The sequence below is a fragment of the Megalops cyprinoides genome, chromosome 16, assembly GCF_013368585.1.
Source record: "Megalops cyprinoides isolate fMegCyp1 chromosome 16, fMegCyp1.pri, whole genome shotgun sequence".
NCBI lineage: Eukaryota > Metazoa > Chordata > Actinopteri > Elopiformes > Megalopidae > Megalops > Megalops cyprinoides.
Window position 1 is genome coordinate 25836552 of NC_050598.1, and position 21733 is coordinate 25858284.

At 43.9% G+C, this 21733-nt stretch overlaps 2 protein-coding genes across 2 annotated transcripts in view; one reads left to right on the top strand and one right to left on the bottom strand.

The window, feature by feature from the left end:
• The window catches only part of LOC118791376 (integrator complex subunit 6), a 21851-nt gene extending 18660 nt beyond the window's left edge, over positions 1-3191 (bottom strand). Inside the window, exons 1-2 of the mRNA XM_036548722.1 lie at positions 2922-3191; positions 2728-2805 (exon numbers count right to left, since the gene is read on the bottom strand). Coding sequence (XP_036404615.1) covers positions 2728-2805; positions 2922-3032 — 189 coding nt within the window. The 5' untranslated portion in view covers positions 3033-3191. The remainder of the gene's footprint in view (positions 1-2727; positions 2806-2921) is intronic.
• A 3794-nt stretch (positions 3192-6985) lies between these two features.
• Positions 6986-13077, top strand: LOC118791503 (motile sperm domain-containing protein 1-like). The gene is made up of 6 exons (XM_036548880.1): positions 6986-7096; positions 9435-9734; positions 10030-10105; positions 10258-10502; positions 12107-12268; positions 12619-13077. The coding sequence occupies exons 2-6, from the start codon at positions 9581-9583 to the stop codon at positions 12648-12650; spliced, it is 669 nt and encodes a 222-aa protein (XP_036404773.1). The 5' UTR covers positions 6986-7096; positions 9435-9580; the 3' UTR covers positions 12651-13077.
• The last annotated feature ends 8656 nt before the right edge of the window (positions 13078-21733 follow it).

The window sequence follows — 21733 nt, forward strand, 5'->3', positions numbered from 1 at the left end:
CCGGATCCAGTGAGGAAAATCACACATGCACACTTTCAAAAACATGCTACACAACGAAAAGCATAACAACAGCATAACTGCTGTTCTTCTTCCCAGCTGTGTTAGCACACAGCCCATCTTCACTACAAACTTGAATGAAACGGAAACCTCCAACGTGTTAAAATATTTGGCATGTTGGCAGGTTTCCAAGTAGATTAACTTCTTAGGACAGCGGGCACCCTCTTCTGAACCACATGTCGCAACAAGGAGGGAACAAAGAGCAAAAACGTCAAATAAAAAAAAGACAAAAAGAAAAACAAGATAAAAAAAAACACCAAAGCAGATGCTGACATCCTTCCTCCCCAAGAGGGCGCCAGTGAGCAAGGCTAAGAGCAAGGGAGGGCCTGTATTGTCAGAGCCAGCATCTCAGTGGAACTCTTAACTGATTAGCAGTTGAATATCTCATGAATAATTGACAGGGGAAAAGCCACTGTGGAGGGATCAGCACTGAGGCAGCAGCCAGATTCTGTCTCCCCCCTGTGAGAGAGCACACAGGGGACACCGTTGTTGTGCGCTTGGCTGGACCAGCCAAGCCTGGATGTGGAGAGAGAAGGGGCCTGGGGGGTGGGTGGGGGGGACTACTTTGGGGGACTTCTTACTGGCAAAGCTGAGGGGCTAGGGATGGGGAGGAACAGGAAGTTCAGTGTTAAGTGAGCAGCTCCGCCAGAGTTCAAGTATCTCCCCAACACTAAAACAACTAAACAAAAGAGAGAGCGGGGGCAGGGAGGGGAGACGGAGAACCCGAGCTGCAAGAGACGCAGAAGACAGCGGAGCTGATGATGGAAAACAAAACAAGCAGAGTCTGCTCCCATGGAGGAAGGAGACTGGCAGTGCCGACACACCCCTCATTCCGGGGGTGGCGGCGGGGGGGGGGATGGGGGGGGAGTGTGTGTGTGTGTGTGAGGAGGGGGGGGTGCAACAGAGACTCGGCAAAAAAGTCGGAGGAGCGGATGGGGAGAAGAGCCCCCTAGAGGGCGGCTGGCCACATGCCAGGGAGACGGAGCTAATGAACTCGCAGGGACCGAAGCCACTCGGGCTGTCACCGTCAATGCCAGGCTGCAGAAACAGCACGCCGCTTCCCGTGACACGCGCGGCGGGGAGCGCTGCTAAAATTACTCGGACGCGGCACACCTACGTGACCCCGCCGTGTACGCGAACGGGCTATGCGCGCGCGCGTGCCGCCGCTACTATAACAGTCGAGACATGCAACACGCACACCGAAAATCTAACGCACAAACAGTACATATCTGCAACACGCACAGGAAATTCTGCACGTGCCACTGCCCCAGGTAAAGGTGTTATCACAGGTGTAATGCCTTATGTTCCACTAACAACTGTCAAATATTCTTACATATATGGCAATGCGTTAGCCACTGTGGAGGTCAGATGAAGGATTCAGAGATAAATTAAATAAAAAAGGTCAGATGATAGTCTGCACTGTGGTTCAGATCTATCCTTCTGAGTGTCAGTTAACTGTATATGAGCAAGAGTCGAGCACGCCAGCTTGCACTCCTTACAGCACTTCCACATCTGCGGGTTAAAATCACATTCCATGTGATTCTCACAGAAATATCACTGATTGGAACTGAACTGAAACAGGGTGGGGGTCCTTAAAGGCACACAGACTGAGGTAAGTATTTTGGCCACAGGATAGAAAAAAAAGATGTAGTTCTAATCAGTCATGTCAGTAACTATCTACACGTGGTGGGGTGGAGTAGGGAGTACCTCGGTACACATTGTGATCTGGGAGTCCACAGGCCCTAGGCATGACAAGACATGCCTTGCTGGCGTGAAGGCCTGTATACCGTGTATACTCCTACAGCCTATCCTGCAATTTGCTGTTCATGTGGGAAAGAACCCACGCTCCACTCTCTCACGTATGAGCCTCAGGCTTATGTCTCTGTGTTTTTGATTGACAGCTTTGCCCAGTTATCATTTACCCTGTACCCAGCTCAGCTCCCAAAATACACCCCAGTGTACTTTACATAATGTTAGCGTTACAGCCTCTCTCCTGTCTCTTGCTCAACTTTTGGCAAGGTCATGAATTTTGTTTATGAATCCTGCTGGAGTGCTCTCTGGTGCTCACTTTATGTGTTGAAGGGGCCGGACAGTGGGAGGGAATGCTATATGTGTGTGTGGATGGGGAGGGCAGGAAGTACATTCCTTACAGGGGTACTTGACTGAAACAAAAGAACATAACAGCAATTCATAAAAAGAGGTGCGCCTAAAATTTACCTGAGGTGAAAATAAAGGCTGGAAAGAAGTATCTATACTTAGAAAAAGGCTTGAGTAAATCAAAATAAGTTTGATTTGGACAGTCCGCATTGGCCAAGGGGAGAGCACACAGGGAAGCCACAAAACGGATGCGGGAGGAGGGCGTAAGAAGAGGTGCAGGCCAGTTGTCCAATCCGAGAGGAGCTACGTTACGCGTGACGTCACGGTGGATAATAAATCTCCCCGCCTCCATCTCAGCGGCCGAGCGCTTTCTCAATACAAAAGCAAAATGTCCGCCATGTTCAGAGGCTGCGCTTCTCCGGGTCTGCGGATATTTTAACAAAAATTAGCCGTTTTCGCCGCCGGGAGGCCGCCCATACCCGCAGCTACGAACCAGAGGGACAGTAGAGTCTCACTGTCAGAAAATATTCCGCCTCAACCACATCAAAACACAATTTAACAGTATTTATTTACCTTAACTCCGTATGGTGGCTCATCAAATGTAACTAGCATGTACCTGTCGCCTCTACTAGCCGGGTCTCGGGCACGCAGCTGTTAAAGAAAACGAAACAATACACGTTAATTTCGACTGAATCTGTTATAGGGACCCTCAGCTCCAACAAGGCAAAATAGTATGCTGAAAAAGTCGGGGTAAAATTATTCTTTACCTTCATAAAGATCTCAACCGCGCCTTTAGCAATGTCCAGATACGTCGTACCCAAATAAGTGCGCTGATTCATAGAAGCGGACGTGTCTATCAGGAAAAGTAAAATAGGCATTTTTTAAAATTATAGAGATACCGCTATATGCTTGCTAAAAAAAGACCTAATGTCGGCATAGGACCTATCTTGCGGCCTTGGGCGTGTATATATGTGTGTATATATTTTTTATAATCGGACCCCCCCAAAAGAGGGTCTACAGCCACCCCTTTACCGCCGCCTGACTCTCTATCTGTCTTTACTGAGCGCTGCCGGGGCTCGCGCTGATAGAGAACTTCTCTTCCGAACGGACCGAAACGCCTTCGCCGTACTGCCACCACGCCATTGGCTGAGACCGGCCACAGTGGCCACTCCCCCTTTATTGCATAAATATGCAATGAGGTCGGCGAGTGTTTTTTCGTCCTTTCCCCAGTCCGCTCCGTCTTGCTCTGCACACAAGACGGAGGAGGGAGACCGAGGAGGGGTGAAAATGTGATATTCTGCTATTATCTAAATTGGCGTAAGGTTGAAAGTTGGGTTGGTTTCGTCATCAGCGCGCGAGGGGAGAACATGTCAAAGTGTGTATCATCAATTTATAGGGGGTCATTGATCGCCCCTAGAACTTGAACACGGGTTGCAAGACGAGATATCTTGCTGAGCATAATGAAAGAACCTCCCTTTCTTGTTCCCGTGCGACTGTCCTGGTGGGGGTGGGGGAGTTGCTTCATGGTACAGTTATTAAAATAATCGTGCCTTGCCCACAACCCTCCCCTCCTCCTGGTTATCTCCTTTGTAACAAGCACATTGAAGCGCCATGTTAGTGCAACTGCTTGAATGTGAGCCTGCACGTCCTCGCAAACGGGAAATACACTACTGGAACATGGCTTCCTATCGGGTTATCTATAGGTTTTTTTGCAAGAGGACGGGGAACCGTCGTGTATGTAATCAAATCTCTGTTGTCTACAAATGTAAAATTCTATTTAGAATGGTGCTACATTGCTTATTTAAGTATGACACACGAGGTGGGTCGTTTTTGAAGCAGAGATAATGGTGAGAATACCACAGTTTTCTCCTTGGGTAGTGTTTACTTAGCCGAACCTTGCGAAAACACGAGCCACAAACCGCCAACCGTCCAGTGTGTGCCGACGGGTTCGAGGCGTTCTATTTGCAGTTGGACACAAGTTTTTTAGCACGTCGGGGCAGGGGCATAAGCTCGCCAGATCCCAGTCACTTTACAGTCCCTAATGTCAAACAAAAGTAACCCAAACATTAACCTCGCATCGTAGACTGTAGCATGCCTTTCTTTAAAACTGGTACCAACGGGTCCACGCTTGTCTTACGGAAATTATTTTTGATTAATTAAATTACCCTGGTAACAAAATCCGTTTTTCACAGTTAAAGTGTCAACGTTTACATAATGTATATTTTTATTGCAGCAACACTAGCGCGACAGGCAATTTATGTACAATTTCAGTGTGCTAACCTAAGAATTCCCTTGTTTTATATAAAATGTTGATAATACTTTAGTCAATATTTTATTTTATTTAGGGGATGCCTTTATCCAGGGTGACCTCCAGAGCAGTTAATGGATTCAAAACAGATTTCAGAATTTATCCTAAGCTGATTGTCACTGTAAAATGAGCGTCCGCTACATGATAGTGATTGTACAGTAGCTTTTCCAGTCTTGAACATCTTTAAACAGAACAGATTGCTTCAGTTGAGGTCGATCTTAAAATTGTAACGTGTCCATTGCAATAAAATTTTTTTCTGTTTTGGCGTTTTGTTTGTTTTACTCCCAGCACTGACTTAATGTGTGCTTGCATACTGAATGTGTGTATATGCAGTGGATGCACATTGCTCAGAGGTAAATCAGAATGAAAAACATGTTCAACATACCATTATGATAAACCTTATAATTTCATGTCATACCGACAGTCCCCTGCCATTGATGTCTCAATTTTGTTGCAAAGAATGACACATTGCACTGTGCGCCTATATTTGATGTTATATTTGATGTTCATTACAATTCAATAGATTGATTTCTTAAACATTTTTTAGTTAAAGGGCAAAAGCCATGCTTAGCATGTTCCTGGAATTTCCTCTTGCTCTGAGAGAAGTCAAAAGTTCATCCTTTTCAGTGGCACATCAGCAAATCCAATTGCCCTCTCCCTTCAGTCGAGCACAGCAGGCTTGCCAGCTCTTACGCATTCACCCTGATACTCACATTTTGAGACCGTGAGAAAGGCCATCAAAGACTGACAGTAATGGTAAAATTGCAAGAGGTGGAAACCATGCTGCAGACTTCCTTCATCTTTTTTTAGTACACAAAAGTATTTCAGCTCTTAAGTATTCTATGAAATTACAGGTTGTTTTCCTGTAAACACTGGTTTCCTGTAAAAGGGTTCATACATTACATTACAATCATTCAGCAGATACTCTTATCCAGAGTGACTTTCAGTACAATTGATTAAACAAGTTGCCTACCTATCAGAGCTAATGTAGTTTTTTTACACTGTTTTGTCCCATTTGAGGTTGTAATTAATAGAACTTGGTTTGTGTTCAAGGATTAGAATTCACATCTGTTTTCCCCCCGCCTTTGTGGATTCCAGGAGCTCTCCTTTCTGGTCATAGCCTGCCATTGCATGTGCTTTCTGCATTGTTGACAAACTGTAGAATTTGGCTATTCAACTAACGCAAGAGAAAGAGATTACTTCAGAAAAGGTTTTCTTTGACCATTAGGTCAGAGGTTACGTAGAATTTACCTTTAAACTGATCATGGTCCTGAACCTATAATGTGTGGTTTATGTGCTTGCCAGTTTGAGGAGGCCATTAGCAGCTGATTCATTAACACTTCATAGTGTTTTAATTCACTTCATAGTAATTTTTTTTTTCAATTGGAAAAGAGATGAAGTTGCTTATTTTGAAATAATTGGTTCATGATTAGTTTTTTTTTTCCATCATTATATTACATTATTGGCATTTAGCAGACACAACTTACATCAGTTTCAATGTTATCCATTTATACAGCTGGATATTTACTGAGGCAATTTTGGGTCAAGTACCTTGCCCAAGGCTACAACAGCAGTGACCCAGTGGGGAATCAAACCAGCAACCTTTTAGTCATGATCCTGCTCCTTAACCACTATGCTATACTGCATAGTGCTTCCACTGTATTAGAAGCAACTGAGTAAAAACTGCTCAAAATGAGCAATACTATAAATTGGCATCATTTTTAATCCTGCAAAACTATCAAGAACATTTACACATAATAATTACCAAGGAGAGGTATGTCCTGCGTCTCCCCTATTTGTAGTTCATGTGTCACCACTGACTCTGATATAGCAAGCATACGTTATTAACATTAGACTTGAAGCACAACTCCCCTTCCCCCTTAATATTCGCTGTTTCTTTGTTTCTTCAAATCAGGTTTTAGGGAACATTGCTGAAACATGAACCAACATTGTTCGGTATACTAACATTAGGGAAACAATCAATGTCAAGCTGTATAATTTGAAGTAATGACACATGTATTTGGCGAGTGCTGAAATGACAGCCAGTGAAACATATTTATAACTATCACACAAGGGCAACTTCCTGCAGGTGTCTTGTTGACTGAGTCGAACAGTTGTCAATGAGAAGAGGGAAATCAATCCAGATCACCACAGCCAGCCTAATTTTAGACATCGACTAAGGACTTTGCATTTGCTGTCAATAATAAACATCCCTCATGTGTCTATGATGAAATCAGCAAAAGGTTGGAAAAAAAACGCACTGGTTACAGTTCCCCTGATTTCATTATATGGAGAGTTCCTATACAAAAAATGAATACAATCACTATAACCTATGTTTATCGTTTTAACGTTTGTAGACTATTTGTACCGCTGCATTTTGCAGTCGAGTTAGACACGAACCGCTCCACAACTGCGGGAATGTACTGTCGAGTGTTTATGACGTCATCGAACGTCTCTGGCGCTGGAGCCTGTTTTATCCCAGCATCCACCTTGTGGAACTGCAGCTCATAACCGTAAGGAAAGAGAAGAGAAAACGGCAGGGTGGACTCCTGTCTGCAACACTTAAGTGAAAGCCTCCTGGCTGTCTGTCTAGATAGCTGACGCTCATTGACAAATAGAACTGATGAGAGAGGGGTAAGTCTTCAAGTGATTTAGCTAGCTAGATACGCTATATGGGTTCTCCGTCACCAATTTTAAGGATGATTACGAAGCTAACGTTGTCTTGTCTAACCGTATAACGCTACACTCGGTGTAGTTAGATTACCTGTTTTAGCTTTTTCATATGCAGTAAATTAGCTTAATTCAACAATACGTAGCTTACCACGTATGTTTCCTATCAAGCCAAGCTTAGCTTCTCGGTGACAATCGATATTCGCTAATGCTGGTTCACTAGATAGATGACATTAGCTAATTAATGGAGTCATAATAATGTTTATTTTTCAAGCTAACGGGCTGTCATTACGGGGCGCATGTTTGCGAGTTGACATGATGAACGATTACCCGCAATCTATTACCTAAAGCGCTTGTATTAGGGGGGCACGATTACCTGTCTGGCTGGTTAGCTGGCAAGACATTGCAAAAGCGTTGCAAGGGACTGACGTTAAAATTGACAGTTCTGAAAGCGTCCCCTATAAACACGCTGACGTGATTAGGCACGTGGAGGTGGAATCAAGGTGTATTATATAAAGACAGTTCTGCCTCTGATGCAGCATATATTGCTGAGGCAGGCCGCACATTCAGTTGGCACGTTTTCATCACTATTTGTTGGTGGCCCTGACACGCCATGCACGTTTTGTTACCCTTAGCACACCTCATGACATGAAAAAAGATCACACCCTGCCAGGATTTTAAAAACGTGACGCTTATCTTCGGGTGTTGTCTGGCCAAAAGTAGTGCCACCTAATTCGATTATCAAAGGACAAAAGGCTGCACCATTTGTTTCCAATTTAGTCATTTGGTGATAATACAGATGAATAAATGATCTCTTCTAACATACAGACACATCATACATTTACATTACTTTGGCATATGCTCTTATCTTCAGCGATTTCCCAAGCGACAACGGTGCATATAATGACGTATGGTCCATACAGAAATGTAGACCAGAGCTGAAACGTGCCGATCTGTCACACAGTTTGATAATAACCAGTTCCATTCTGAATATACAGCTGCTACGATAATAATAGTAACAATAATAAATCGACAACTAGGGTCAAAGTGCAATGAAATTATACAGTCATTCCCTACGGTAAAGCTCAATAATGGGAGTGTAGTCTTTGTTACTTTTTGCTCCTGGGAATTCAACACACTTGGCAGCTGGTCTAAATCATACTTAATCTTGTTCTCTGTTGGCTTTATGTCCGCTGTTGATTTTGTACAGTTAAGAGGTCATGCAAGATATGCACTGCTCTTGGCTGACAGGTGGAGTTATATTAAAAATGACTGTGCGAAGCAGCCTTGATTACAGTTGTAATACCTCTTCTGGGTTGACAGAATGTGGAACTCTTTCTAGATTTCCATCTCGTAATATTCTTATCTGCTGACTAAATGAAGCACAAGGAGAACCCATGCTGCAGGAAGTTCATCACACACTCCCCTCTCACTTTCAGATCTATCTTTGTCAGCACAAAACTCAGCGAGTCAGTCCTACAGGATTCCACCTCATGCACCACTGAAGACTGGTGGAACATCAGTGCTATTCTTAAACATAATGTCACCCCAAGTAATCTGTCCCCTGTCTGCCACAATGCAAATTTCATAATTAATGGCACTCCAATAATCCTTTCATACTTGATAGCAGGAAGGACTCACCCATTCAGATAAAGGAGTGTTCAGTAAAGGAATGTTGCTATTCCATGAACTAGAATTTTTTTCCTTACTTAAAGGAATATATTTCATATCATCAGCAGTATAACGCATATAACACTGTAACTACACCTCTAAAAATACTATTGTAACTATTCTAAAACTACTTTAATGCTTGGACAAGGAGAAGTACATACTCACAGGAAAACAGCAGAGAGCTCAGAATTGTATTATTTCCAAAATAATAACCCCAGCAATATATTATTTTTTTTCATTTTCTTCTGATTTTACCAGCTAATAATTTTTTAGTCTACACAGAACCCACACCACACAATAATGTCTGCATCTCATGGAATAGAAAATCCTTAATCTGTATTATGTTATTTCTGAGGTTAAAACCATCCAATAAAAGTCTATACAAATAACTGATTTGACATTACACTCTATGCCCACCTTAAAATGTCATAGTTATTTGAAATGTCAGAGATACTGAAATGATACTGATTCAGTTTCATGATTAAGGTCATTTGTCCTAAATATGCAGCTCTTTGTACAATTTTAACTGTCGTACTGTATAAATGCATATTTGTCTCTCATACCAGCAGACTTAGGTGGCAAGGTATTAATATAGGTAATATAATAATCACTGCCCTCCGTTCTTCTGAAGGGTGTTTGCAATGCTACCAAGGAGCTGAGAGGAGGAGGGGGGTGACACACCTGCAGATCTCCCACAGGGAGGGCGTGATAGACAGAGGCCTCGAGCACGTTTACAAGGGAAGGAGGAAGAGAGAGGCCCAGGTGTGGCTTGCGTCAATGCAGCAGCGGAGCAGGCAGCCCCAGCTTGCCGAAGGCACCCTCCCTGTGTTCGTGTTCCCCACGGAGCTGGCCTTCTACGCCGATGAGCAGGCGTCCCACAAGCAGGTGCTTACCCTCTACAACCCCTATGAGTTTGCCCTCAAGTTCAAAGGTCAGTGGGATGTCATAATCCAGCGTAGCCTCCGCTTTGGCCGCATTCACGTGATTTTTACAGCAGGTTGCTGCGGTCATCAGGAATTCTTCTGCATGGATGTTATAAGCGAACAGCACACTAATCTCATACCACTCTCTGTCAGGTCAGATATTTTACCTCAGAGAAAGTGCACACAAAACAACAAAGTGCAGTATGTATACATGTGAACAAGCTGCTTACAGCAAAGATCAAAGGTACACAAGGATACATAAGTATACCATTTTAGTGACCAGTGCACCTTCTCTTTTCCCAGTACTATGTACAGCACCTAACAAATATGCTGTGGTGGATGCCACAGGAGCGGTTAAGCCACAGTGCTGTGTGGACATGTGAGTACATCTATAATAGCACTAATATATCCACCCTCTATATGTGTTAGTTAGAGAGATCATATCTACCTCCTCCATTTGCCCCAGTGGTCTGTAGCTCTGTCTTCATATTTGCACCCAACCACTTCTGGTTACCTTCTTCCTGTTGACAGTGTGATCCGGCACAGGGACGTACGGGCCTGCCACTATGGCGTGATCGACAAGTTCCGGCTGCAGGTGTCAGACCAGAACCAGAGCAAGGCCCTGGGCCGCAAGGAGGTGATCGCCACGCTGCTGCCTTCAGCAACCCTGGAGCCCCAGCTCTCCCAATCCCAGGAGGAAGAGGAGGAGGAGAAGCGCAGGATGAAGGAGCGGCTTGCTGAGAGAGTCTTCTTTGAGCAGGCTGCATTTCAAACAGGTAGATGCGGCTAAGCGCAGGTCTCTGCCACAAGTGGGTGCTGTATCCTTTCGAACCCTTGGTTGCAGAGGAGAGGATGCTGATGGTGCTGGCTTGGTGCAGCACTTGGTAACCTTTCCCTTTGTCCTGATCGGTTTCCTTTAGCTTTCCATCCGCCAAGTTGTGGATTGACAGGCATAGCCTATACCATATAGCACCAAGAGTTAAGCCTTTGTTGGGGTTCCCTACAGAATTAACCATAGTGACCCTCAAGTATGGCTCATTACAAACATTTACTTCTGCACCATCGAACCTTACTAATATGGCAAGTGCAGTACTTATTCAAGCAATACCTCTAACTGACCACCAGGGGGTAGTGAACAATTACAGAGGGTGCATTCAGCTGATCCTTGAAGATTTACAGTATCTTTCAGGAATTGGAGTTGGTCACATTCAAAGGAATGTGTATTGCCATCTTATTTCAAGTTATGTTTAAAACAAACTCTATACTGTAAGTGGGATCTGTACAACAACTGCAGTGCGCAGCATCTCTCTGAATTGAATATGTCCTGTCAATAATTATCTTGGTAATGTAGGTTGGCCTTTATTAAGCATCTGCAGGATAAACATGTGACAAAAAGTTCCAGTAGATTGTATCTCTAGATGTGTGGGCCATTAAACTGAGTGTTTCTGGCACATACGCTTTTGTTATTTTTTCCTCACCATTAGACACACTAGCAAAAAGAATAGAACACAAGAGCTGTAAATATTTAATCACTCCTGTATTTCTGGTGAAACTGAGGGTTGCAGTTTGTCCAGATGTGAAAGATGCCAGACTGTCAAAACGAGATCATGTAATATTATTGGAAAAAAACAGAAGCTGATTTTTTTTTTAACTAATTTGAACAAGTCCAGTAGTTTCTAAGCTACTTATGAAAACTTAACACGATTCTGCTGTATACAGCTGAGGTTACAGTTCAACCATTTGTTGATAGTTGGGCTTTTTATTATTTACAGGCATTTAAGTAATGATTTTCCAAAAATACAATATAGTGAAATCACCTAAAGAACTGACATTTGACCAGATAGTAGCTGTAGATGAAGATGTATTTCAGAGCATATAAAAACCATTGAGATAGCAATAATTTGATTTTAATAAAATTTTTTAATAGAAAGTAAATTTAAATTCCTTTTGTCTAACATTTTTAATGGGAATGCTGATAATGTACTAAAATACCAAACAAATGAAAGCCAGTGGGGTATGGATAGGAGATGTGGATATGAGATATACTGTAGATATGAGAAGGATTACAATGCTGTATCTCTGTAAATAACCTGCTATTTCTAAATATTGTTAAAAGTTATGAATTGTAAAGCTTAGGCCTGTTTCCAAAAAAACTGTTGGACATTCAGATTTTAACTTAAGCTGTAAAAACTTGCCTATAACATCTGATCCCAAAGTACACAAATGCCGTTGTAGTATTATTAGTTATACAGACAGGTGCAATTGCTACAACCTCCGTATTGAAGTATGTCAGATATTACTCCTTCTAGTCTGGTATTGGCAGGTGGATCCCATGTGACCTGTGCGTGTGTGTGCGTGTGTGTTTGTGTGTGTTGAACAGAAAGCCGGACTGTGTCGGGGGGACCTAGCGCGTTCACTGTGCTGGTGGGAGTGCTGTGTGTGGCTGCGCTCATGCTGCCCACCCTGGGAGAGCAAGGAACATCGGTGCCCGTCTACCTCCATTTAAGTGTTAACAAGAAGCTCGCTGCTGCTTACGTCCTAGGTGAGTCATTCAGGAAAGCAGCTGCACAAAGACAGGACAAGGAGAGTGTTTTTTGTCACATGTGTGTGCATTGAAAGTCAGTTTGCTATTAGTTTCATGGATAATGGATATCTTCATGGTTAATTTTCTTAAACTGAAACATTGTTTGGAATCACAAAATGCTGTGAGCTAAATTCTCTACTAATATAATGTATATATGTATGATGTAATAATATAAAGTGTCAGTACTGGATCAGCACGGTCTAAAGAACACATGGGCTTTCTGCTTGCATCCGGTTTTTGTTGACTACATCTTGCAGTAGCTTGTATGCCATTGTCAGGGTAAATAAACTGTTCTTTTTCTTACACAGGTCTCCTTACAATGGTTTTTCTGCAGACCTGACATACTGTGGGTGCCAGTACCCTGAACAGAGAAAGGAGGAGAAAGGAACGCATACACGCGCCCGCAACAAGAACCCCGGAAACCGCATTTCAGCAAGCTTTAACCATGAGAACAAACACTGCATGCCACTGCCACAAACAAACAAACTGTACAGAAGCTTATCATCTGGACCAGGGCTAGATGGAGGACAGGGTGGACAGAGAGAAGCACTGACATAGCTGAGCTGGGATTGGCTGCAAGAAGAGGGTGTGGGAGGGGCTTGGGCAGAAACACAACAGGGTGATGTTTTATTAAAAATGGTGTTTGACTTCACATCATTCTTGTCTGTCTGCCTGGATTTTTATATACCTGGAAGAAGGAACAATGCAGGGGAAAAGCATATTGGAATTTGTTCACAGCCACAAGTAAAGATTTGCACATAAGGTCAGCTGGCTATTTTGCCTGACTGCAGAAATTTGCCCATTTCTAATCCCATGTCTAATTCCACTTACCTCCACCCATGAAAATAACAGATTTCTCTTACTTTTGAAAGCTGCAAAAATGAATAGTTTCTTTTTCAGTTTACAGTAGTAGCAGATTTCAAATTTGATATCAGGGAAATGCTAATTGGTACTAAATCAACTGCTTTTCAGAGGAGTATAAACAGTGACCCAATATCTTTTCTCTCTGTGAGTCATACCTCGGTGTGTAGTAAGATGCACTGAAATGGACAGACACATTGGCATACCTGGAACACATCTTTGTAGGCGGTGATGTGAGGTAAATGGTATTGACATTGATGAAATGTGTGTAAATGTCAGCTGAAAAGAATACGAAAGCTGGCACTCTGCATTATACTGTCCAAGTTCTTCTGTCTAAGTGTGAGTATCATTTCCTGCTTTCAGTTAAATGTAGAACTCATCTGAGTTATAGGCAAGCAGGCAAGGGGAAACTCTTCCTTGCTCCTGGATTGGCTGGAATCTGGTTGCCGAGGGCAACACCCTCTTGAAAGCACTGTGGCATTGTGGAATAATGGAATAGGACTGTTCACAGTAGCCCTGGGAGAGGCTGCCAGAGCGGGGGGTTGCCTTATAAGGGCATGGGGGCAACTGGGGGAAGTATTTCACCAAGTGAATGGATGATGAACTGGAAGAAGGGGAGCCCAGGGACCCTGAGGAGAACGATGAAGAGGAGGCGAAAGATGCACCGCTCGGGGCTTCGGGAAAGGAAGAGGTGTCGCACAGCGAGCTCCTGGCTCTCTCTTTCTGGCATCTGCAGCTGCAGTACTGAACACTGGGAGTTTCTCGGCTGTGGAAGCAGGTATGTTGTATGGAGGACCTCGAGGAGGAAGCTGAGCTGGAGGGGCAGAGGGAGGGCTGAGGAGACACACAGCCACTCCAGCACCCACTGACCTGTGGGTAATACACTTACACTCAAAATCATTTAACACATGAGCAGTTCACATGTGGGCTTTTCAAAGATTCAAAATAAATACATTTAAAATGACTTTCCAGGCAAAAAAAAAAACAATAGGATAAGGCATTGAAAAAGGGGTTTCGAACCTGAAGCAGGATCTTGTTCCCGTCGTGGTCTCTCGTCTGCCACCGGAGGGCGCTGACAGGGGTGCAGGGGTGAGGCAGATGGGGGCGGAGGGGTCGAAGGTCGAGGACCCTGAACTCTAAGATGGCGGAGGGCAGCAGCGTGGGCCGCACCTCGGGGGCGAGCCGCTTCAGGGCAAGCTGGACCTCACACCGGGGGTGCGGGTGGAAGAGTGAGAAGCAGACGAACCCATCCCGCCTCAGAGACGCTCCCCGGCCCAGGATAGCAGCGTACAGCGCGGCTGAATGACTGAAGGAGGCGTGCCGGCAGTACAGGGTGTAGCGAACCATCTCGCGCCCGTAGTGCACCTGCCGAACAGCCCAGAGGGGCTGGTCCTGCGCCCCGCCCAGGCTGTAGAAGTCCTGGCCGGCGGGGCTGTAGGGTCGTATGTGGGGGTGCCGTGGAGCCAGCCGCTCAGTGTGGTGGTATCGCCACGGCGGACGAGTCAGCCGCGCCTGCAGTTGCCTCAGGGCCCTATTCTCCCTCTGGTCCTCTTCCTCCTCCCTTAGAAACAGCACTATGGCCAGGGCAGGCTGAGTGAGGGGGCCAGGCGGGGAGAGGGGGCCTTCTCGGTGTGACTGCCATTCCGACACACAGATCAGCGCCTGGGGCTTGGGCACCACAGCCTGCAGAGCCACTCCAACCACCCTCTGCAAAAGGTCACCACCCCCTGGGTCAGCAAGGAGGTGCAGGGTCACCAAGCAGCCCTGAGGAAGAGCCTCACCTGAACATGGAACATCATCCACAACCACAGAGTCAACAACATATACAGGCACAGCACAGTCACAAACACATGCAGCCACACACACACAGTCAGGGCACAACATACGCATGCACAACAAAGGCACAGCACAGACACACAACGGCAGGGACAGAGAGAGAAAGCAGAGCTTTAGTGAGCCAACGGCAAATAATCCAAGAAGTCTCTATCTAACTCCAGTGACAGCCTCAAAGTCTAACTCCCATGTGCAGTGACTATACACAGTGATTTGAATCTGATGAGACAATGCAGTGTAGTATCTTTGCAGTGAGGCAGCAGGTGGAGCAGTGGAAAGGACCGGCACTCTTAACACCAAGGTTTCCAGTTTCACTGCCACTGCTGTTGTACCCTTGCCCAAGACAGTTAACCTGTAATGTTTCAATAAACATCTAGCTGTACAAATGAATAACATCAGCATGGAGCTCATCTCTCGCAGGTTGAACCCTGCTGCCTTGGTTCAATCCCAGTTGTGTCGTCTGTCAACAATGACCAGCAGCGCACAGCACCCCCGGGGACAGGAGAGCGCGATTCGGACAGGATCTCCTCATCTCAGCGCTCAGAGGCACCATGTGAGTGATCAGGTGCCTGTGTGTTCCTCAGATGATGTCAGCGGAGTAGCGTCCATCCTCCAACTGGCAACCGCTTTACTGTCATGCACAGTGAGACTTTTACTACAAAAACTAGGCTGTCTGAGGGCTATCAGAAGTTTCATTTGTCTTGCTTCAGTGCTACCATGCAGCTGCGGAGGTTGACCCGGTTAGACAAGCCCAATGCACAACTGGAAATTCCACACTGGGGTAGCATTAAGGTGACCAAGAACAAAACAAAAATGGGTCATATGTAATATAAGTTCCTCTGGATAAGGGCGTTTGTTAGGCAAATAAATAATTACAGTGGCATGTGGTGCTTCTTTTATGACACGGCCTGCTCGTCCTCTCTCGAGCCAGAGCCTTCCAGCATTTCAGTCCCAGGCCGTCCAGTCCAGCCCCCTGCTCCCCACGCTTCGGCCTTTGATGTTTAAATCCCCTTAAACCTCCTGGCCTGTGGAGAGCTGGCGGTGTCTGGCATTCCCGACCCCCCCCCCCCCCCCCCCACGCCAGGGCCAGTCCTGCGTGCAGTGCCATGCGATCACGCAGTGCCGCTCTGAAGACACGCCCGCTTTCATCTGTTGCCCTCGTGAATACCCCCCCAAGTTAAAAAACACCTGCGGTGATGCCTCCGTCTGGCAGCAGGATGTGACTGCGGTACCCACGGAAACGTGACTTCCACAGCGCCCGGGGTACTTACGGTGGCCTTCATGGGACATCTGGCTGCACTCTGACCTAAAGCAGTAGCAAGAGTTTTAAGTCAAATATGGAAGGTTATAATCTAGAGTAAAAAATATACCGCCAACTCTGGCAGAGCAGTGACCCAAAGTCAAATGCCTGAACAGGTTAACAATGGTTTCACAAATTGTATGGCCATGTAGTAATGTACTGCTGCAAAACACAGTGATCATACTTTGATAACTTATAAAACGTACAGTTTCAATTGTTTTCTAAATTATAACCTGTGTTACTATCCCTTTACACAACTTGCTTTTTCAGGTTGATTAAGCAGTTAGTATTATTCAAAGGAGGCATACACAAAGAGAGAAATTGCTAGGTTTTTAATTGGTCATTACCGAGCAAACCGTGGGACACAGAAGCGCTCAGCTGCTTACAACCGCTGCGTCACGAAGATCTCGAGACAAACCCATTCCCTCGTGAAAGGGTCACCCTCCCCCACGTGAACCCGCCAGCGCGCTCGGCCGTGAAGCCCATTCACCCATTGATACGACTCATAGAGGCCATGAACGAGTAAATTTCTATATACATGGGGGTAAATGATCTGTCAATCCATAAAGAAAGGCAACCATGACCTTTCATCCCTGGAGAAGGACTTAAATCGAGAATAAAAAGCCATTGTCTACAGCGGTGGAGAGGACAGAGACCCACAAAGATTTCCCGGGAAAACACATTGCATCGGGTGAGAATTCTGTTACTATAACTTGCTCATTTTTGTTTTCTCGATCCAAAAATAGTATTTAATTTAACTCCAGGCGGACATAACCAAATAAACAATCGGGGGAAAATGCATCAAATGTAGGCTACACATTCACAGTAGACTACCGCAATACCTTCGGACGTGATTGGCTACCACTCTCTACATGGATGTCAGACTAGCAACTTGCAGCCAAAAGAATGTAAACGATATATCATGAAACGTTTCATCTAATGTTAAAGTACAAACTTAAATCAAGCAAATAGTTCGTTAAATCAAGCAACAACTGCATCGCTCAATGTCTTAAGATGAAGCTGAATGTTTTTTTTTTTTTTTTGCTATCATGAGTGGGTTTATGACGCTTGTCATCGCCGTTGTATTATTTCAACTCATTAGACAATTATTGGAGAAAAAGGAGAAGGAATTCTGACACTCACTCGCTGCTCTCCGTGTGAAAAAAGTCCATTTCACCGTCATGCTCCACCGATTGGAGCTGAGGGCATCATACAGACATACAGACAGACAAGAAGCGGGGTCTGTCAACGGTGGAGCGGCTCTCCATCCCTCATAAATTCACGATCCGGATCACAGGACCCAGGCGAGCAAGGCACAGCGGCCTGTCAGAAACTAGTGAGCGCAGACCACAGACTGAGCGGAATCTCCCCACCCACCCCGCGTCCACAGCTCCTGGTGGGACATTTTTGGGACCCCGCCCACGTGATGAAATGCTTTCAGCTCTCCAACAATTTAAGTTTTACAATGCGAACAATTTTGTGTCTTCTAGCACAGGGGTTACAAGCAGGGTACAATTCCCACTATAAGCAGGGGATTCAAACTAAAGTGATACCTGACGAAAGCTGTATATTATTTTGATTTCTTAGTGTGGGCGAGGAAACTTTGGATAGCATGGGTACATTACTTGAACATCATTTATTACGGATGATAACGAATTTCATTAATATGGTAGCATGGCCGTGTTAGCATCGTTTTTGTTTTTTGTATGCTTCGATAACATTTTGCAAATTTTCCAGCTTGGATGTCATAGTGTTATGCACCCACTGAAAAGTTACCCGTGAGTATCTGTCAATATAAGTACGGATCCCTCCGGTGGGCTTTCTTTACGTACGTTACAGATCTCAAATCTGCCTCAGTTTCACTTGTCAATGTCTACAGGCACTCTGGGCCGCGCGCATTACACTATTACTCAGATGCGTTTTAAACAAATCATAGCTGATACAGACAGGCCCTTTTTTGCATTCACGCTGAAAGAAAATAATGCCTATTAAAGTGCATACTCCACTCAAAGTGACGCATATTCATATTTAGGTGTTTCGTGTCCTCAAAATATCCACAGCACTTCTCCTTCAGGATCCCACTCTATCTGATTACTTCTTGATCATAACTGAACAACCAGATCCATACTGCCACACTTCAAGGTGCGCATCTTCGTGAGAAAGAGGTACGCCCCCGAAATTAATGAATAAATTCTGAACTCATTAAATACATTTTCACTAGTATTAGAGATTGTGCAATGCTAACTTTTTCCAGAAAAAAAAATACTCAAAGCCCCCCCCCCCCCCCATTTAGGTGTCATTTGCAATTGCAAATAATTTGTTGTCTATGGCTGTCCTCAAATATATCTTTTCCAGTAATGCTGTCAGTCCAGTTTTCTTCCAAGATGAATCACCTATGCAAGTTTGGAAAGTAGGATCATTGCTAACCACAAGAGAAATTCTGCTGTATCCAAATTGGTGTACTTTTCCATTTTTGAAAGGAAATGATATATTTTGACTCATAATATCTTAACAATCAAAGGCTAAGAGAAGTATCTGCAGAATTAAAATGAGGCCAAGAGCTAGCAATTTCTCTGCTGTACAAAATATCTTGCAGAAGTTAAATGTTCCTGTCCCACAATTATGGGTAGTATACTTACACTGCAATAACAAATTCCTTGCCCAGGCATAGCTCATTTTAATAACTGGTACGTGTTCTTTTTATGGACACCTACATAAAACTGCAGGCTGCAGCTTTATGAGCTACAGCTTATCTGCACTTACATAAAGTTGCACCACTAAATTGACACTATGTACATGTCCAGACATCTATTATTGATCAGTTACGCTGCCAGTGCAAGCAAGATTCCCTCATCTGACCTGTAATTTTCCATAAGGGTCTGCAGACATATCATCTGGCCCTGATCAGTGCACATAGCTATATTGAATTTTTAAAATTTTCAGACAAATATCATTTTAATTCCTCAGCTGTGTCAAATATTCTAAAAACTCTGCCAGCTTCTCACCCACTGAGAGGTGATTTGTGGTCCAAATATATGCAGACTGAAGCACCTGTGAAAAGCTTTTCTCTGGCATGAAAAGTAAGTCTTGTAAGATACATAAGAAGCCCTTATGATTTTATTTTACAAGTCATTTTATTTTTGGTGAGCTTCTTGAGGGTAACTGACAATCCTAAATTCCTGTTTACCTTGCCTATGCACCCAGTGTTTATGAGTAAAGACTCTATTCACTTGTTCATGAAAATCAGTGGTGATCTACTTCAACACCAACACGAGGCAAATTAAATGCTGACCAAAGCAGAGGCAATACCACACCAAGCTGAAATGCAGAACGCACAGGTATCATGAAAGGAAGCCAATTCTCTCTGGGTCAGGTCAATTTCCGAGGTATTGACATTGTTTCATGGAACCTGTGGCCATTTTATTTTTCCCATTTTCAAGAGTGAATAACCATTACATCCGTTACAGCTCAGGTTCTTTCAAAGTTAGCATAATTTGATCTGCTGAAGACACAAGGCAGATTTGGTCCTGTGGGATCAATGGGGAAATTTTCCTCTCTTATTTACTGTGGTTTAGTTTTCCTTTTCACATTCCATCCTTGCAAGAGAAAATCTTATACCTTTCTATATTTAACTACAGAGTTCTGTCAGCACATCTGTCAACAAACCAGCATAATTTGAACAGCTCATTGTCATTACTACTGTCATTCTTGCAAATGTCTTCTCCATTGTTCATTCAGTATATAATTGCTCTTTTATTCGTTTCTCTGAATTGCGCTTTGTGGCAGCTCCTTTGAGTGGTACATTAAAATTTTATCTCTGCAGCAAGCACTTTGCATCCAACTTGAAACGACAAACCACTCATTGCAAAGAAACTGCTGTACACCTAATAATTTATTTTCTCTTATTTGATCCAGACACAGATTTCATGGGGAACAGAGGGGGGAAAAAAGTAGGGTTCCCACTGGACACACGTGTTCATAAATCAAACACACAAACGCAAGCAGACTTCTAGTCCTCTAAAAATTCACACACACAGAAGCCTTTTTAGGTTCTCTCCTCATTTCCTGCCATTTCAGTATCAGTACACTTTCAAAAATGAAGCATATTACGGAGAAAATATATATATATACTTTAAACACAAACAGAGGAAAGTCCACAGGACAAAGACAAAAAAACAAAACATATTCCAGCAATGACACAAAAGCAAACAAACAATCTTCAACAAGGTGCATTCTTTCCCCCAACTGTTTACAAAGGAAAAAAAAAAAAGACATCAACTGAACAATGTGCAGTTGCACCGAAGCCGTCTCAACTTCCTGTTTAGAATTAAAATCCATTACTCAGATCTGTATCACTCTACATTCTCTGCCTTGCCTACACAGAAAAAAAGCAAATATCAAGCCTGATGCATCAGCATGAATGCAGAACGTTACTGCTGATGCAGCAGCAGCATCTTTGAAGGAAAAAGCAGGCCTTCTTTGAAAGAAAAAGTGTTCTATAAAACCTATTTTGAAAAAAAAAAAAAAAAAAAAAAAAAAAAAAATCAAACTGGTTAACACTGACCTCATACAGCTGCAGTCAAACACCTCCTGTATATATGATTGCTTCAATGGCACAGAGAATTACTGAATCAGCTAATGACAGCACTTTCTCCAGTGAAAAGCAAAACAAAAACCACCAGAAGCCCAAATTAGTCTGGATGGCTTGTGTTTAGGGAATGAAGCTTCGATTTCCTCACTGCCAGTTCATCGGTTCCAAGCTGCAGAACTGAACACAATTAAGAAGGAAGCTGTTGGATATAAAGGGGAGTCCAGAAACATTCACTTTGGGAGAGAATAAATTATTCCACGTCCCCAAGGGCAGGAGGCCACAAGACACGAAGAGCCCCCACTATCACACCAATATCACCCGCACTGTTTGGTCTGTACCGTCTCCACAGTTACTGTGGACTCACTCGTAAGCCGTTAACTGTCATCAGTGTCTTTACCTTTACAGGCTGTGCAGCACTTTGCATCAAAAATCGCCAACTACATTGGTAAATGTTTTCCAGACAGTTTTTAGTTTGTCACTAAAAAAAAAAAAAAAAAAAAAAGAAAGTGTCTCACTCAAGACAGGAAAAAAAAAAAAATCATAAATTTCCATTCAATGAAAAGCAGCAAATCAGCAATCTGCAGCAGCATTTTTACGCCCCTGACCCATGCAGTACAGCTGCTCTGTAGTGTTCTAGTTCTGGCATGAATGGACACCACCATCACTCCCTTTGGTTCCTCCAGGTGCAACAGCGGGAGATCAGGTCTAATCCAGACACCTCGTGTTGACTCAGTAGAAGACAGACATGCCAGGTTTAAGTGCCAAGGCAAAGGAACTCATAAAAGCCCTCACCAAGATACACAGGCTCCTCTCCAAAAAGAGTGACATTCAACTGAAA

Coding starts and splice junctions, on each gene's coding strand:
- LOC118791503 (XM_036548880.1), top strand. CDS start 9,581: ATGCAGCAGCGGAGCAGGCAGCCCCAGCTTGCCGAAGGCACCCTCCCT. Junction 10,106..10,257: donor CCACAGTGCTGTGTGGACAT/GTGAGTACATCT, acceptor TCCTGTTGACAG/TGTGATCCGGCACAGGGACG. Junction 10,503..12,106: donor GCAGGCTGCATTTCAAACAG/GTAGATGCGGCT, acceptor TGTGTTGAACAG/AAAGCCGGACTGTGTCGGGG.